Source organism: Lynx rufus, unplaced genomic scaffold (genome assembly GCF_022079265.1).
Source record: "Lynx rufus isolate CCGP_SWC_20201006 ecotype Redwood Valley unplaced genomic scaffold, mLynRuf1.p SCAF_6, whole genome shotgun sequence".
Lineage (NCBI taxonomy): Eukaryota > Metazoa > Chordata > Mammalia > Carnivora > Felidae > Lynx > Lynx rufus.
The window spans coordinates 87,150,347-87,169,072 of record NW_025814878.1 but is presented as its reverse complement, the minus strand read 5'-3'; the positions used below and the strand labels follow the sequence as shown (position 1 = coordinate 87,169,072).

At 33.8% G+C, this 18,726-nt stretch overlaps 1 protein-coding gene across 1 annotated transcript in view; it reads right to left on the bottom strand.

Moving 5' to 3' along the window:
- The window catches only part of EYS (eyes shut homolog), a 1,631,667-nt gene that overhangs the window by 1,514,362 nt on the left and 98,579 nt on the right, over positions 1-18,726 (bottom strand). Inside the window, exon 5 of the mRNA XM_047102761.1 lies at positions 7,399-7,513. Within this exon, the coding sequence (XP_046958717.1) occupies positions 7,399-7,513 (115 nt within the window). The remainder of the gene's footprint in view (positions 1-7,398; positions 7,514-18,726) is intronic.

The window sequence follows — 18,726 nt, the reverse complement described above, 5'->3', positions numbered from 1 at the left end:
TGAAACAGATGGTAAAGTTAAACTAGATGAGTTTTAAATTTTGGTTTTTTTTTTGTTGGTTCCCCAATGAAACCTTATAGGAAACTTAAAAAGATGAGATAAAACATGAACTGCATCCTTATATCTGCATCCCTGAACCAGTTATAAAAGAATAGAACCAAAGGACCAGTGTATAAAGCTCTCATGGCATTTTCTTTGATGGTATAAAAAGCAACAGCAACAAATCTGGCATAAAATCAGAATGTTATAAAATATTTGAATAGGCACAGGCCAGAAATTATGGCTCTGTGTATATTATGTATCAAAAATTAAATTAAATTTATTAGTAAATCATTGAAACTCTAAGGCAAAGAAATCCTGAATCATTGGTATGATGCAATGAAAATAGTATTTAATTGCATAGTGTCTATATTCTAGCTTTATAGTGTGCATAATATCAATCATATTTCTTAATTTAGTGTTCATTTTTTTAATTTTTAAAACAATTTTTTAATGTTTATTTTATTTTTAAGAGACAGAGAGAGCACAATCAGGGGAGGGGCAGAGAAAGAGGGAGACACAGAATTCAAAGCATACTCCAGGTCCAACCTGTTGGCACAGAGCCCGATGTGGGGCTCAAACTCATGAACTGTGAGATCATGACCTGAGCTGCAGTTCAACACCTAACTGACTAAACCACCCAGTCGTCCGATTATTTTTAATTTAATATTAAGATATTAATTAATTTATTTTGAGAGAGAGAGAGAGAGAGAGAGCATGCATGCATGACTGGGGGAGAAGCAGAGAGAAAGGGAAGAGAAAGAATCCCAAACAGGCTACATGCTCAACCAGAGCCAATGCAAGACTGGATATCAAAACTGTGGGATCACAACCTGAGCCACTATCAAGAGTAGAATGCTCAACTAACTGAGCCACCCAGGTGCCGCTATTCATTTTTATAAACACAAAATGACAATAAGAATAGTTTTTTACCCTTTTTTCACTATGAGCTCTTAATTTTTTTCAGTGACTTAGTTTTTGTGGTTATGAGAAATCTGACTCTCATTTGGGAAGTAACAATTGTTTTACCATGGGAGCTATTTATATTATTAATATTGAGATTAATATTGACATTGTGAAACTGCTTGATTAGAAATTCCTCATCATAATTTCAATGAGAAGGTTCAGCATCATTTTGCCACTTTAATTATAGAGAAAATGAATTGAAAAAAGGGAAATTTAACTCATGATGAAGAGCATGGCTTAGAATTAATAAAGTTCTGACCTACATTCTTTTTTTTACTCCTAATATTGTAGAGCCTGTTGCATTTAACATAAACTTTTCAATGTCAAAGTTGTTATGGAATATGTTTTATTCTTCATAATACTCCAATTAAATGTATATTCAAAAAAATAAAACATTTTTTCTGATTATACTTTTAGTCTAATTCCATTAACAGGGGTAAACCACTGCCAGGTTGTTGGTTTATTTTCTTTTAACCCTTATTATACACATCTGTACAATACAAATATCATTCAGGCTCCACTGGCCATCGCAACTCTGGTTAACCTTGGTGTTTAGATCTGGATTTTGACTCAGAGCCTCTCAGCCCCATGATTTTCTCTCTAGTTCCCTGTTTCCCTGTCTCTGTGTATATTAACTTGTCCCTAGACTACATAGGTTGCAGGCCTCAGATAATTCACTCTTTCTATTAAGTCAATTCAAATATATAGGATAAATTTATATTTATTAAGATATTACAAAATGCTGAGTGATTATGGGGACAGAAGACATCAGAAGCTACACCACCTTGTACCATCTAACTGGCTCCCCCTGCCCCCCACACTTCTTACTGCCTGAAAAAGACTGGGGTCTTGACATATAATCTCTCATGATGTCTGAACACTCAAAGAGGTGAAGTCGAATGGATAATCTCTGTGGGAGTAGTGCTGACATGCCTATTGACCTGTCCCACAATTCAGGAAGTACATATTTTACTTTGTTACAAGAAGCTAAATACCTTATAAATACACATCTAATCCCAAATTAAAGTTAGAATAATATAGCCATTTCTCATTAAACATTTTGATCTGAGTAATTTACAAGTATCATAATACAGTTCAAAAACATACTCTAAATTAGATGCATATTTTATTATAGGGATACATTATAATTTTAAGCTATTCTTGTTTGCTTAATTTGTTTACTTTTATTCTAAAATAAATAATAACATAGTGAATATTTTCTTTTTTTTTTGTGGTCAAATAAGTCACTTAATTTATTTATTTATTTATTTTTTATATATGAAATTTATTGACAAATTGGTTTCCATACAACACCCAGTGCTCATCCCAAAAGGTGCCCTCCTCAATACCCATCACCCACCCGCCCCTCCCTCCCACCCCCCATCAACCCTCAGTTTGTTCTCAGTTTTTAACAGTCTCTTATGCTTTGGCTCTCTCCCACTCTAACGTCCTTTTTTTTTTTTTTTTTTTTTTCCTTCCCCTCCCCCATGGGTTCCTGTTAAGTTTCTCAGGATCCACATAAGAGTGAAACCATATGGTATCTGTCTTTCTCTGTATGGCTTATTTCACTTAGCATCACACTCTCCAGTTCCATCCACGTTGCTACAAAAGGCCATATTTCATTTTTTCTCATTGCCACGTAGTATTCCATTGTGTATATAAACCACAATTTCTTTATCCATTCATCAGTTGATGGACATTTAGGCTCTTTCCATAATTTGGCTATTGTTGAGAGTGCTGCTATGAACATTGGGGTACAAGTGCCCCTATGCATCAGTACTCCTGTATCCCTTGGGTAAATTCCTAGCAGTGCTATTGCTGGGTCATAGGGTAGGTCTATTTTTAATTTTCTGAGGAACCTCCACACTGCTTTCCAGAGCGGCTGCACCAATTTGCATTCCCACCAACAGTGCAAGAGGGTTCCCGTTTCTCCACATCCTCTCCAGCATCTATAGTCTCCTGATTTGTTCATTTTGGCCACTCTGACTGGCGTGAGGTGATACCTGAGTGTGGTTTTGATTTGTATTTCCCTGATAAGGAGCGACGCTGAACATCTTTTCAACATAGTGAATATTTTCTATACATGTTTAACATAATTCTGCTTTCTTACTTTAGGTATTTCTAAATATTGAATTATTACAGATGGAAAAAACTTAGGTATATGCTCTAAATTTCCAACTGGCAGTCCTATTTTCCCCAAATACATGTGAAAAGGCTGTCTCATTAAATGTGTATACTTTTGGGTTTTAATGCAGAAGTATAAAATGATAGGTCCATATTGCCTCAAAGGATATTTCGTTGATTTTTAGAAAGTTTGAACATTTTAAAAGTGCGTTTATTTTCCACTTGCTTTTTTATCTAAAGATTATCTATAAAAATCTAGTGTCTAAATTTATTGTTTTTTCTTTAAAAATGACTAATAAAATATACACATAGTTTTGCATAAAGTAACAAATATGCTCCACTATGACAGAGTATTTTTTAATTTCTTGGCAAGCAATCAAGTGCCAAGGTGATTAAGACATGGAGCTTAATAAAAGTAGTAATATTCAAGCCTCTATTCACTTAACACCACAGTGCCATCAACTGCAACAAAGTGGTACCAGACATTTTTCCCCCTGAGGAACAACATGGGGCAAGAGTCCCAGTGAATGCAGCACAGATGAAGGAAACTTCTCATTGCTAAGGAGCCTTGAAAAAAAGGTTCTGGACTCTTTATGGGCTTGGTGGGGAGGGAAAGAAAAAGAGGCCTAAGAGTGTAAAAATATTAAGTCAATGTGGAAAAATGTGCCCCCTTCCATTAAGAGGTCTCTCTGGAGGCACATGGGAAATGTCCCAGCTGAGTCCCTCTGCTCCCCTGTAATGAAATAGGCCTCTGAATAAGGTCTGTGTGCTGTTGAGAAGAATAATCTGCAACTATTGTGTGTTACATTTTGTTGTCATTTAGCTAAGTGGATTGAGAGTACCATCTGCATTTTGTATATCTTTACTGATTTTCTGTCTATTTATTCTACCGATTACTGAATGGGAGGTACTCACATCTCAAGTATAAGTGTAGTTTTACTTATTTCTCTTTTGGATTATGTCAGTTTCTGCTTCATATATTTTGAAGCTCTGTTATTAAATGTACAATTCAATATGATTAGTTGACCTGCTTATGTTTATGAAATAAAGTCATTTTTAATAGGTCGTTACATTGAAATCTACATGTAATGAAGATTTGTTATTAATAAGACTACACCAGTATTTATTTTGCTTAATTTTTACATGACATCTCTCTCTCATTATTTTACTTTGTTTAGTTTTTATATAATATCTCTCTCATTATTTTGCTTTCAACATGTCTTTTTACATGAAATAAGTATCTTTTAAATATTTGAGTTTGTTTCATATGCCATTAGTAATATCTCTGCCTATTAATGGAAGTGTGTAATCAATTTATATTTACTGTGATCCTGGATATAGCTGGATTTAAGTATATCATATTACTATTTACTTGTTTTATACCCTCTCTTTTCCTTCCTTCTGAATGTAAATATGTTTTTCTCTAAGGAGAAGGAATAGTTTATATCTCTCCTTAAAATGTTATAGTTTAACATATAAAACTCTGATATTGTTTGACATGTTCAAAAATTAGTAACACAAACATCAAAGTGGAAAAAATGTCATTTAAAAACTTCCAAAAATATTATAACTTAAAAATTGCATTTTGTATTTACTTCCAAAAATAATTTGAATATAATATGCATTGTTTTCTTTAATATATTACAGTGAACTTAAATATCATGAAAAATAGTGTTAATTACCACCATTCATAACCATTACACAATATGAACAATATATTTGTGAATACACATTAAATTTGAAATTACTTAACTTAAATATAAACTATTTCAGAACTTCAGTATAGCCATAACTATGATTATTAATCAGTAAGGAAAATTATATATCTGAAGCAATATTCTATTGTTAAGACCATTAGTAATGCATATTATTTTCATCATCATCTAAATTTTAACCCAGTGAGAACTATAGTATTCCTTTCTTGCTAATATTTTATTTAATTGAAGTCATTAATTTAAGGTAGAATTACTGAGAAGGCAGATTTGTCAAGGTGATGATAAGTTCAGTCAAGCTCTTTAAAAAATAAATTAAAACTGGATTCAGAGTCAGTAACATAACTTGTTGAGACACTAGAATAGGTGAGATTTCCTACAGAGAAATGATGGTGGAGGAAGAGAAAATTAAAAATAAACATCAGGATAAATGCTCAGAGACTATCTTGAAACAAAACAGAAATGAAAACCCAAAACATAAGTAATATAAAAGAAATTCAAACCAAAGTAGGAGAGACATTTCAATTAGACAATCTCCTATTAAGGAAAGGGTAAATATATTTTAAAGGAAAAAGAAGTGCTAGTACATTGTACTGAAAGTACGTATGTATATAGTATCTGAAAGCATGAGTTCTAGAGTTGCATAGAGTAAGTTTAAATCTATCTTAATCCCTCCGTATCAAAACGTATGAACTTAAATATTAAAAGCTCAACAGATATTTTAAGTTTCTATAAATTGAATGGTATTTAAGCATAGATCATGGAATACTACTTGGCAATGAGAAAGAATGAAATATGGCCTTTTGTAACAACGTGGATGGAACTGGAGAGTGTTATGCTAAGTGAAAAAAGTCATACAGAGAAAGACAGATATATGTTTTCACTCTTATGTGGATCCTGAGAAACTTAACAGAAGACCATGGGGGAGGGAAAGGAAAAAAAAAGTTAGAGAGGGAGGGAGGCAAACCATAAGAGACTCTTAAAAACTGAGAATAAACTGAGGGTTGATGGGGGGTGGGAGTGTGGGGAGGGTGGGTGATGGGCATTGAGGAGGGCACCTGTTGGGATAAGCACTGGGTGTTAAAAAGAAAATTAAAATACGAAATCAATGAGATCAAATGAAGTAATGACTATAAATGATATGCTATAATATCTAAAGTATTACATATGCAAAATAAATATTATGTTCTAATCCTGTATGTTATTGTACAGTAACACTATTATATTTTAGCATGTTTCCAGAAGTAGACAAATGTATACATATAAATTTGTCCATGATTCATTCCATAAGTTGGCTTTTCATCACTTAAAAAAATATTTCATTAAAATATTTTGTATTTAAAGAAAAAAATAAAAGGCCATAATCCTACCCTCATTTGCCAGAACTGTTTTAAGAAATAAAGCATGATAGGGGCACCTGGGTGGTTCAGTTGGTTAAGTGTCCAACTCTTGATTTTGCCTCAGGTCATAACCCTACTGCTTGTGGGATCAAGCCCTGCATTGGGCTCCATGCTGACAGCATGGAGCCTGCTTGGGATTCTCTCTCTCTCTCTCTCTCTCTCTCTCTGTCTCTCTCTCTCTCTCTCTCTCTCTCTGTCCCTCCCCTGCTCGTGTATGCTCTTTCTGTCTCTCAAAAGAAATAAATAAACTTTTTTTAAAAAATGAAATAAAGCATCATAAACAGATTTCAAGTTCCCTTTGTACCCTCCCTGATTTCTTTCCCCACCTGTCCCCTTGGAGAACTCTTCTAGTAAAGCCAGTGTGTGTATTTCTGATATATGTATTTATATTTTTGCTATATATTTACATAATCAGAAAATACTTAAATAGTTAAAAAATAACTAATCATTATCAGACTATGTATATATCTACCAGACTTCAATAAGATTTTAAAATTCAACATTATGTTTGATACTTATTAAGTAATAATACATGTCACTATTGTTCACTTATTTTAACCACTCATCATAATTCCACAGTGTGACTACGCCATGATGAGTTTACCCACTGTCCTATCCATAGGCTTTAGTTTGTTTCAGGTTTGCCATGAAAATTCTTGTATGTCTCTTTCAGTGCACACCTGATAATTTCTCCAGGAAACATACTAAAAGTGGAAATGCTGAGTTGTAGGATATGCCTTACATTGTGTGCAGCACACCCATTGTGTATTTGTAAAGTCATTTTAAAAACTATCCACCAAAAAAAGAGCATATTTGTATATTGTAACTCCAAGACTAATTTTATTCTCCATCTAATTTAAGAGCTAAGGCATTAGTGACTGTGGTTTTATATATACAGAGATATATCACCAGGATTCAATTAACTATATACTTATTTTACAATAAACACACTTACTAGAACTCTTATTAATGCCCTTCCTACATAATTCTTATAAGTTAAACATGTCTACTACTAAATTTATAGAAGTCATGGTTAAATATACCTATAAGGATATAATTCTCTGGCTTAGATTAATAAAAGCATTTGAAATACAGACTGCCTGAAGCTATTGTATTTTCAAGTGCTAAATTACTCTGCCATGTATGAAATTACTTACTCTGAATCTTCCACTTATATTGAAATGCCATCCTTCATTCAGACAGTTGATGCTGAGCAGTCTACAGTGGTCAATTACTTTCTCACAGTTTTTTCCAGTAAATCCTAGCAAACAACTGTAAATACATCCATGTAAATAAGAAAAGTTACAATGTAAATATTATCACAAAAGTCTATTAACAATCTGACAAAAATAATAATGCTTTGTTTAAATTACATACAAGGCATATTACTACCTGATATTTTCAACCATTAATTTTGTCTATGCATATTTCTGTTCTTAGTTATCTATTTAGTGAGAATCTGATAATTTCTCCAGGAAAGGCTATTCATTTAATAGCCTTAATATCATCTTTTGAGAATTTAAAAGTAAAATAAACTTAGGCCTAATTGAATACTTAACAATAAAATACAGGTTTTAGAAAACTATCAGAATAAATAAGACCATTATTAAAATGTAAAAAAGAAAGATGACAGGTGAGATTTCTAATGCTTAGTAAAGCCATTCTCCACTAATGATTTGCTACAAGGATCTGATGACACACATGAATTTGAGACATAGTATAGAGAGTTACATTGAACAGTAATGGTATGGCCACAATTGGGCTAATTGCAGAGATTTATTTATGTTCATCCTTACTTTAAAAAAAAATAAAGCAATCTTGTAGTGTAAATGCCTAGGAATAAGCTTTTTTGATTGTAATGAGAATGCCTGACATCAATCTTTTGATTGACAAGGCATCCACTTCAGACATCCATCCCTAGTAAATGTATTGCCAGCTGTATGACACAGCTACTAGCTACACAACTAGATCAGAAGCCAGGCCTTCCCTTTCCATGAAGTTCCCTTTTAACAAACTCCTGTGTAACTAAATAACTGACCACCTGAGTGACCCTGCATTTCCTTTCCCACTCCCTAATTCTCACTCTTTCGTTCTAAATTCACCAGTAAAGAATGAATCTGTGAAACTGCAGACACCCCACTCTGGACTCCAGTGAAAGCAGAAACCTAGCTCCATGTATTTCCTCTCTCTCTCTCTCTCTCTCTCTCTCTCTCTCTCTCTCTCTCTGCCAGCAACTTGGCTGCTGGCCTGTGGGCATGCCTTGTATCCCCCAGAACTTGGGAATGCTAAACTTTGTTTCTCAAAGACCCCTGATGGTAAGTGCATCTTGCAATCATACGAGCCACAGGGGGCAGTCTAGCCATAACATTGGCTCCTGTGGGGGAAACATATGCAGAAGCTGCCACAAGTGGTATTGGCCCAGGTGATTCCCCAGGCATCCCTGGCTGATAGCATCTCTATCAATAGGTTGAGACATGCACAAACAAATCTAGATACCAGTTTACTTCAGTTCATGAGCTGCAATCAATAAGATGCTAAGAACACACGGTGTTCTGTCTTTCTTTGCCCTCACTTATTAATTTGTGAGAAATATTCCTGTACTTTAAATCACATTTGGTAAACTTTCTATCAAAAGTGAATGGAGCATCAAATTAAATAATGATGTGTCTCTCTAAAGTGGATACTAGTGATTTTAAGACCGAAATAATACTTTTAAGACAAAGTTGTTTTAAGCTGATTTAATAATGAAGCAAATTGTACAATATATTAATTATTTCAAGTTTATTTTAAGAACACAGGAGAATTTCATAAAGGAAGGAATCAAAGGCCATGTTGACACAGTTTAATGGAAACAGCATCAGTAAAATACTTAGTAATTCTCTTTCCCTGCTGTTCAAGGCACAGCATGGCACTTTCAACTTGTAGAATTAAATCATTCCCTCCGTTGTGTCAGCAATGCCATCCATTTTTTAGCACCTACTATGTTCCAGCCACTAGTTTAATTATTTTCACACTATTTTCTTATTTTCACATTTAATCCTTATAAACACTGTGTGATACATATTATTACCACTATATTAAATTAAGTAACAAACTCAGAGAAGTTAAGAGATTTACTTTGGTCATATGACTAGTTTTAGAGATGTTATTAAAATTAAGTATGGTCTAACTTTATATGCATTATATTTGCTACTCCATTAATAAAAACTGTTAGGACATGTTTACCTTATTTCTCTCACTACCTTCTCTCTTCTACCTTACTACCTAGAAACCCAGAAATCACTCCAAGTATCACTTGATTATGAAAGGAAGCATTCTCACTCATTTCTACTGGGAGTAGAAAAACAGAAGTAGCAGGAATAAGGAAATATCAGAATGACTTAAAATTTTGGTTTGGTGAGTAATACTTATCATATCTCAATTTTCCTTTGGGAGGGAATGAATCCAACTGTTGATGACTAACTAAGGACAAGTGTAGTATTTAGACTTATCTTATTCTGGAGTATGGTTTCCAAAGAGAAGGATCAGAGCTATAGTCATTCATGAAATCAGGTCAACAGGTTTCAACTCCTAGAAAGATGTTTCTAAAAAAAGCAGAACTTACTAATTATGAAAAATTGGGCCGAAGTATTAGCACCCTCACAACATACCTAGAAGGAAGCCCCAAAACACCATTTATAATACTTGGCCTAGGGAGGTTTAACCCAAAGGCAAAGGAAATCCATAATGAGAAAACTTTTCTGTTGAGTTAACAGGATATCAACCTTCCATGCCTCCATTCCTACTCATGGTTTGAAATCTAAGAGGAGCTCTTGAACCTCATCCTAATGACATCCTAACAACTCAGTCTGCAGGCAAGGAAAGAAAAGGCTACTATTCTTAACACAAGAATTTAAACCAGGGGTGCCTGGGTGGCTCAGTTGGTTAAGTGAGTGACTCCTGATTTTGACTCAGGTCATGATCTCATAGTAGTGGTGAGATCGAGCCTGTGTCAGTCTCTGTACTAAGCAGTGGAGTCTGCTTAAGATTCTCTCTCCCTCTGCCCTTCTCCCATTCCTCTCTCTTTCTAAAAAAAAAGACTTTAAACCAGAGAAAATAAAACCAAACAAAAAGAAATAAAAGCAAACTCTAGAATAATACAGATGCTTTGAGAAATTCTATTACAAAAGTGCAAGTAAAGATGAAAACTTCTAAAGGTAAGGAAAAATAAATGAAAGAGAAAGAGAAATTTCAAACAGCATCAATATTTGCCTCAATAACTTAGACAGATATGATTTTCATGAAATACAATACAGAAAATAATATGGTGAAATAGCATATAAACAGGGAGGTGACTTAGTAGCTAACAAAAATAAAATGGAGCCAAGAGTTAAGAACGAAATGCTTTGATGTTAAAATATGTAGAAATAAAATATGTTCAATATAAACACTAAAGTCAGAATTGTCACCTCACCCCCTCCCCCAAATCCATCAGAAGTATATAATTCATATTTGGGAATATACAGCAAAAAGTGGAAGAAAGAAAATATAAAAAATAAACACTTAAAACACAGTGAATCAGAATATTTTAAAAGCTTGATAAGGACAAAGATACATTTTATGAACTGGTTTGTGTGAATATCAGAACACAATAGCTAATATTTGGCAATTTTCTGTAAACTTTATTATATTTAGCTTGTCTACCCTTTCTTCATTCATATTTCAACCTTCATAAAGTAAACTATACTGGCTTACTGATACATTCCTTATGACATTACAACAGGCATAAATTTTAAGCAAAATACAGTGCCCAATAATTTTATTTTAAATGAAGTCTTAGTACAAAATTACGCTGACTATATTTTGCATCAAGAGAAAAGTACTACAATTAATGAGGCCAGAGTCATTTCTTTAAAAGATCATGAGATATATATTTTTCCAGAATGTGTAATTAAGAAATCAAGAGAAAGAACACAAATACACAAAAATAAAAATGCAAAAGGGAATATGAGGACAAATGGAAGCTAACAACACTACATATTCCTTAGTGCAATTATGCCAAAAAGTTTATGTCAAAATATAGATTGCCAAAATTGAATGAAAATAAAGGTTGAATAGAACAAATATTTGGTGGAACTAACTAAAAGATGCTAGACTTATTTATTTATATGAATGAAGAATTCAAATTCCTATTAAAGAGATGATTCTTGTGATATGTTAGTCTTGATTCTAAGAAGATGTTTACTAGTTATCTATCAAGTATCAAAAATTTTCAGAATTTGGATGCAAAAGACTCAAAATTTACAACAATAATAGTTACCACTAAATCCATACTTGAAAATGAAAATAAATATGTTGTATTTATTGACACAAAATTATATTTCTAGGAATTTATCCTGAAGAAATAATCAGATGCAATAAATATATATTTACATCCATATTTCTGCCATGATATTCCAACGCGCCTACAGAAAGGAGACAACTTCTAATGTAAGAGGTCATTCTAATCCACCATCCTGGCCCACCATCACTCTTCCATACCACCAATAATCCAAGGACATTATAAACAAGAAACTAATTCATGTCCAAATTGTCCATTCTTCTTCAGAAACCTTGGTCATCAAAAGTTTCACGTTAATGATTCCAATTTTCATTGTATATTTTAAATATAATTAATTTAGCATCATCTTAGCTTTTTTTTTCTCTCATAAAATGTATATTTTACTCTTGAACTGAGAAGAAACAAAACATTTTGTTCTCAGGCAACTATAAGCAGTTCTCTACGACTAGAGCTCAAAGTGAATAATGAGAGTAGCAAGAGAAGAGAAAGGAGAAGGTGATCATGAAGGAATTTGTAAGAGTTACCTAAGTATCAAAATGTAAGACTGAAAACCAGGAGATTTGGAAGTAGGGAATTGAAATGAAAGAAAATAAACAATTAGGGGTGCCTGGGTGGCTCAGTAGGTTGAGCGTCTGACTTCAGCTCAGGTCATGATCTCACAGTTGACGAGTTCGAGCCCCGTGTTGGGCTCTGTGCTGACAGCTCAGGGCCTGGAGCCTCCTTCAGATTCTGTGTCTCCCTCTCTCTCTGCCCCTTCCCTGCTCGTGCTCTGTCTCTCTCTATCTCAAAAATAAATAAACATTAAAAAGTAAAAAGAAAATAAGCAACTAAACAAGTATAAATGATGAAATAGGCTTTGTATGAATCAATGGTAATATGTCATTACATTGAAGACTATAATTATCTTAAATCTCTTTAACTGAAGTTAAAAAAAAAAAAAAAAAAGAAAGGTGAGATTGAGATTGAGACACTCCAGAGAGAGAAAGAGGTGTCAGGTCAACTTTTAGATCTGAAATTAAGGTAAAGTCTCATCTGCTTACCTTCAAAACTGCTGTTCCCTTCTATTATCTGCCATCCACTAGTATAATGGGGTCATGTAAATCCATGGTGCTGCTCATGCCTCTATTTCTCCTTACACTGTGATCATTTTATAAACTCAAATTCTCCAGGGCCTGAACTGTAACACTGATCTCCATGCTGGCTCTACTGCAACAGCTGCCACTCTTCCCAGAACACTGTGTTAACTTTACTGCTCATACTTCCACATCTACTCTACCCCAACCATGCCAAACTTTCTACTGTGCATGCCATTAACACTGTCAGTCCACACTGCTTGTCAGCCTTCCACTGGCCATGGCTTTGCCTACTTCCCTCATAACCTCTATTACTCAAACTTTTGCTATAAAGTAGCTAGGTAACTGTTTTACCTCCTTGGAGATCCATGCATTTAAATGATTCTCATAGCAGAAGTCTGCATACTTAGATCCCTTTGATTTACACATATCTCTTTACAATCAGGAGTTCAGGAGTTCAATGGATGAATCCAGGTACTGGTACTCATTCCCACCCTTGAGATGAATTCTCCTTTTTGGAGAGAAATTTTCTTTTAGGGTTTCACAGAATCTTTCCTCTTTTATTTTCTTTTTTCTCCTTCCTTCCTTTCTTCTCCCTTTCCTTCCTTCCTTCCTTCCTTCCTTCCTTCCTTCCTTCCTTCCTCTATGCATTTCCAAGTTCAACATATGTTGCCTTACATGCATAAATGCAAGTAGTCATGACCACAGTTAAATGCCTTTATTAGGCATTATTCCATTAAGACCAGTTAATGAATATGCATACTTAACTCCAGTTTTGCCTAACTCCATATCAGACAGCTATATGCCTCCACTGCAGTGTCCTCAGTGTTCATGACATATAAACTATCTGGATTTCATCTGGATTTGATCCTGAAGTATGATGACATCAATTTAAAAATTGAAATTTGCTTCAATATGCCTAGATCTTTTATAACTAGTCTGCCAGGAGAATGGAGGTTGAGTTTGTGGAAAACTGTAGTTTGGAGACTAATCATGGACTATTATAGTAATATAGGAGAAATGAAATACACTATAGCAGTATAGAGAAGAATAAATAGAAGAGATGTTCAGAAGGCAGAATGAACAAAATTTGAAATCCTGTTCACGTTTATTAACAGGAAGAAAACTACACAGTGCCAATTAGTATTTGGTAATTTTCTTCATACTTTCAATATGTTCTCATATTTAATATGTTCTTATATTATTTCTTTTATTCTGATTTCAGTTGCTATTTATTGTACTTCTCCTCTTCATAGTTCAGAAAGGCTCTCAAACATTTATATTCCACTAATGGTAACCTTCTATGTCCTTGATGTATTGTCAATCACATAATCTTTACTTTGGTGTGGGGGGGGGCAAAAAATTGCTAATTGTTTCATCAATCTGGATATATAATCTTCCCTATGGAACCCCATAGTTCTTCCTCATGATGTCTACATTCCTTTCCTTTCCATTTATAAATCTTGGGACCTTGCTCAAATAATTTATTTCTTTTAGTTCTACACCTTAAATAAGATTTCTTTCACTGGATGCCCCATCGGTTTCAGGACTCCTATTTTAGCACCTATTTTATATATGTACCTAGATATTCTATCATTATCTATTTATATTTACCTATGTGAGTATATGTACACATATGTGTGTACATGCACATGTACACACACAAGCACACATTTTAATCTTCATTTTTTTCAACACCCTCATTTTTACTTCATATTCCCTTTTTGACATTTCTATTCTACTACATTTTATTTTTAGAAAGAATATTTTCCAGTTACCTTCTTCATATAGATCACCTGGATGATAAGTTTTCTGATTGTCTGCATAAATATAAATAGTTCTCTCACCACCCAATATATAGTAGTCATGTGTAAGATTTGGGGGAGGCAATATTTTCTCTTGGTAGTCTACAGATGTTTTCTAAATCTATAAATGCTATACCACTATCCTGAAGCTACTGGTGTTGAAATTAATCAATGTGATGCCATACTGGTTACTTTTCCTTTGTAGGTAAATTGTTTTTTCCTGCCTTAAAGCTTGATAGATAATTCATTATGTGTTTTTTTATCATCAATCTAGCTTGGATAGAGAGTATTTTTAATACTCAGACTCAGCTCTTGCTACAGCTCAAAGAAATATTCTACAATTTGATTAATTATTGCTTCTCCTTCATATGTTCTTTTTACTCCTTCTAGAGTGGCTATCATGTACATGTTACATCTCCTTGATCTATTCTCCAAGATACTCAATTTTTTTTCATGATTCATTAACTAATTCATATTAAGCTCTTCAATAAATAATCCTTGAGCTCCTATTGTAGATAGTTATTTTTAATCCTTGAGCTCCTACTGTAGATAGTTATTTTTCTAGCCATGGTGCATATTCGATGGATAAGTTTTTTGTTTTGTTTTGTTTTCCCTCATGAGGTTCATCTTTTAGTGGTAGATGACAGAAGATAAAGACCTTAGATGTAGAATATTTCAAGAGAAAAGTATATCATGTTAAAGCATATAGAAAGCACAGGTGTTTGCTATTTTACTAAGTGTGCATCAGGGACAGTTGCCCATGAGACAATTACTATTTCATAAAACCATGATAAATTTAGGGTTAGGTCATGAATGTACATGAAGATAAAACCAGATCCCCATAAATTTACTCTTTTCTCTACTTTAAAATCTTCCATAAAGCATTCTAGATTTCCATAATTTGGGTCACCAATTTCCTTTCAATTTTCCATCCATGTGAAATTGAATAGTATGTTTTTTAGCTGTAGACTTGATATGTACATATATCTTTGTGTTTTCCTCTTGAATCTTTTCACTTATTTTGACTACAGTTATCTAATTTGATATGACTTCTCTTTCCTCCAGAAATTTTAATATTCTCAAGTTGTATTGGTTTTATTTTAACTCCTGTCCCTCTCCTAAGTCTCTGGCCTCCATTGCATGCAATATTTTTCTTTGCTAACTCAGTGTTTTAGGTGGGGTATCCTTCAGTGAATGGAAGGAAAATTGGGCCAATAAAGTTGAAGCAGCCAAGACATCAGCCCTTTCCTTAGGGACATGGATCTGGCTTCTCTCCTCCTTGGTATCACTGAACATCTGAAAGCCTTCAGTCCTTAAATTCAGAACTTAGTTAACTATGGCAAAGGAGAAGAATACTTAAGTAGGCTGATTTTGACCTACCCTCAAATAGTCAAAGTATTTATATTGATGGAGTAGCCACTCTTTTCTGGTTATTGTTCTGTTGTCTCTCTGCTAATTTACAAACCTTGCTAGCTCACAAAGCAAGAGAATCTGCATGGATTGCTTCTGTTGAGATAGTCAGGGAAGCTAAGACCTAACTCATTGTAGTTGCTCAAGGTGTCTAGCAACCATTTTTGTCAAAGAAGTCAGTTGTTTTAAGTACGGGGAGAAGGGAAAGAAATGTCTTACAGATCACCATGTTTTTAGAATATACAATGTATAATTACATTTTTTTGTAAAAAACTATTGTTGTATAATAAATATGAAAGTAGTAAGAAACGGTAAATATTTTTTGTAAAACTAGAGAGTAAGAGGGACATAAATAACTGTAATGAAAATGTTTAAGGTATTAGTTTTCATGGTAAAAAGGGAGATAATATATAGAAGAACAGAGGACCTGAAAAAGATACAAGGAAAAGCAAAGATAATGGAAATAAAATATTTTTAGTGGAAAATTTAGGGGAGAATAAAACACATTTTTATCTTCTCCATTTCTTTTTTCTCCTGAAATGATTTCCTTTAACTGCCTGAAATGTATCTCCATTATTGGGTTGCATTTTGTCAATTAAGCCAATATTTATTAGACAATTAGCTTTACTCTGATTCTTGGACAGAGTATCCCAAACTTTGTTCAATGACCTATGGAATACATGCTACTGATTTTAATGAGAAGTGTCAGGCTCTTTTGGGAACACAACATTAAATAAAACAGAGTAATGACAGCAAAACTTCATCACCAGCATTTTGAAAAATAATTCATGTAATGCAGAAATACTGGCATGTGTTTCATTTATTTATTTTTTTTTTTTAATTTTTTTTTCAACGTTTTATTTTATTTTTGGGACAGAGAGAGAGACAGAGCATGAACGGGCGAGGGGCAGAGAGAGAGAGAGACACAGAATCGGAAACAGGCTCCAGGCTCTGAGCCATCAGCCCAGAGCCTGACGCGGGGCTCGAACTCACGGAACGCGAGATCGTGACCTGGCTGAAGTCGGACGCTTAACCGACTGCGCCACCCAGGCGCCCTCATTTATTTATTTTTAAGGTGTAGAGAATTCACGTAAAAATCAATGAACCTAAATATTTAGCATATTTTAACTACAAGTTTTTAAAATATAGTTTTCAAAATATTGAGGAAAACATAAACTTAATAAAATTAAACATGAAATGTTCCATGCTGCTATAAATAATTGGTAGGAAAATTATTGCAGTAATACACTAAAATAATGAAGTAACTACTGCAGAAAAAACCAAAAAATGAAAATTGAAAATTAAAAATTATTTGATATTTTTAAACAGCTAGCTTCAAATACAGCATGCCAACAGTGTCACTCATGGATTGGCAGCATATTCTTGCTTAAAGTTTTCTAGCTGCTGAAATGGCTCTTTCAAACTCTATACCCTTCTAGGAAATGGAAGGCGGCAGTTATAAAGTAACTCCAAATAATTTTCTCTGATTCTGTTATCTTGAAATACTCCTATCACTTGTTTGGACACTTGGAGGAGGTTTTGTTACATTTTTTTTTTCTGGGTCTGTACCACTCTGTTATAAATGAGTTGTAATTTTTTGTCACATAGAAAGCATTGTGGTTTACTTTTGTCTCCTTTGGTTTCATAATCTATAGATGGAAATTCTGATGCAGAGTTACTTGTATCAATTTCAACACTGTCATGTACCTATTCCACTTCTTAGAAAAAGCCCTTTGAGGTAAATAAAGACCTATTCTTACAATAGAAGCTTTGCAATAACACTATACACTTGTCTTCTGTGACTTGTAAGGGCATAGGCAGATGCCTAACTTATATACTATTCACTTTATCAATTTAACTTTTTTTGCATTAACTGAGAAACTGAGTAATTTTCTGGATCTCAAGAAAATAAATGATTCCTCTTTTATAGTTCTTTAAACCTTAAACAATGCTATTAGACAAAAATATCTGTATTTTTTAATGAAAATTAGCATGATATACTTCAAACCTAGAGAAAAAAAGCAGTATTAAAATATTAGAATAGTGATCCCTGTGCATTACTATATGTTAGACAGACTGCAGGGGGTACCTGGGGAGTCTCAGTTGGTTAAGCATCCCACTCTTGATTTTGGCTCAGGTCATGATCTCAGGGTTGTGAGATGGAACCACATATTGGGCTCCATGCTGAGCTTGGAGCCTGTTTAAGAGTCTCTTTCTCTCCCGCTCCTCCTTCCCTCCCCTCCCACTCCCATGCTCTCTCTGTCAGAAAAAAAATACAAAAATAAATATGTTAGACTAGGGGGCAGGAGAAAAATCATAAATACATAAAATTATGATTACAGATAATGATAAGTGCTGAAAGGAAGCAATCAAGAAAGCAAGCTAACAAGCCAAGTTAATGTGGAGAGAATAATTGAGTAGAACTATTTTCAAATGTTTATCAAGATTGACAGGAAAGAAATTTTGAGGAGATATTTGAGCAAAACACTCAATGAAGTGCATATCAAACCACCACAGTTTCTGGGGGAAATGCCCTTTAAATAGGAGATCAACAAATAACAGAGGCTTGGAAATAGGAGATGCTTAAGGTATTCCAGAAACTTCTCAAAGACTAAAGTTTCAGCAGTTGAGTAATCAAAGGGAACATAGATGATGGTAGAGAAATAGGCAGAAGCAGTTTATGGCTAGCCTTCTAAGCATTTTAAATAATTTATATATATATATATATATATATATATATATATATATATATATATATTTTTTAAACATTTATTTATTTTTGAGACAGAGCATGAACAGGGGAGGGGCAGAGAGAGAGGGAGACATAGAATCTGAAACAGGCTCCAGGCTCTGAGCTGTCAGCACAGAGCCCGATGC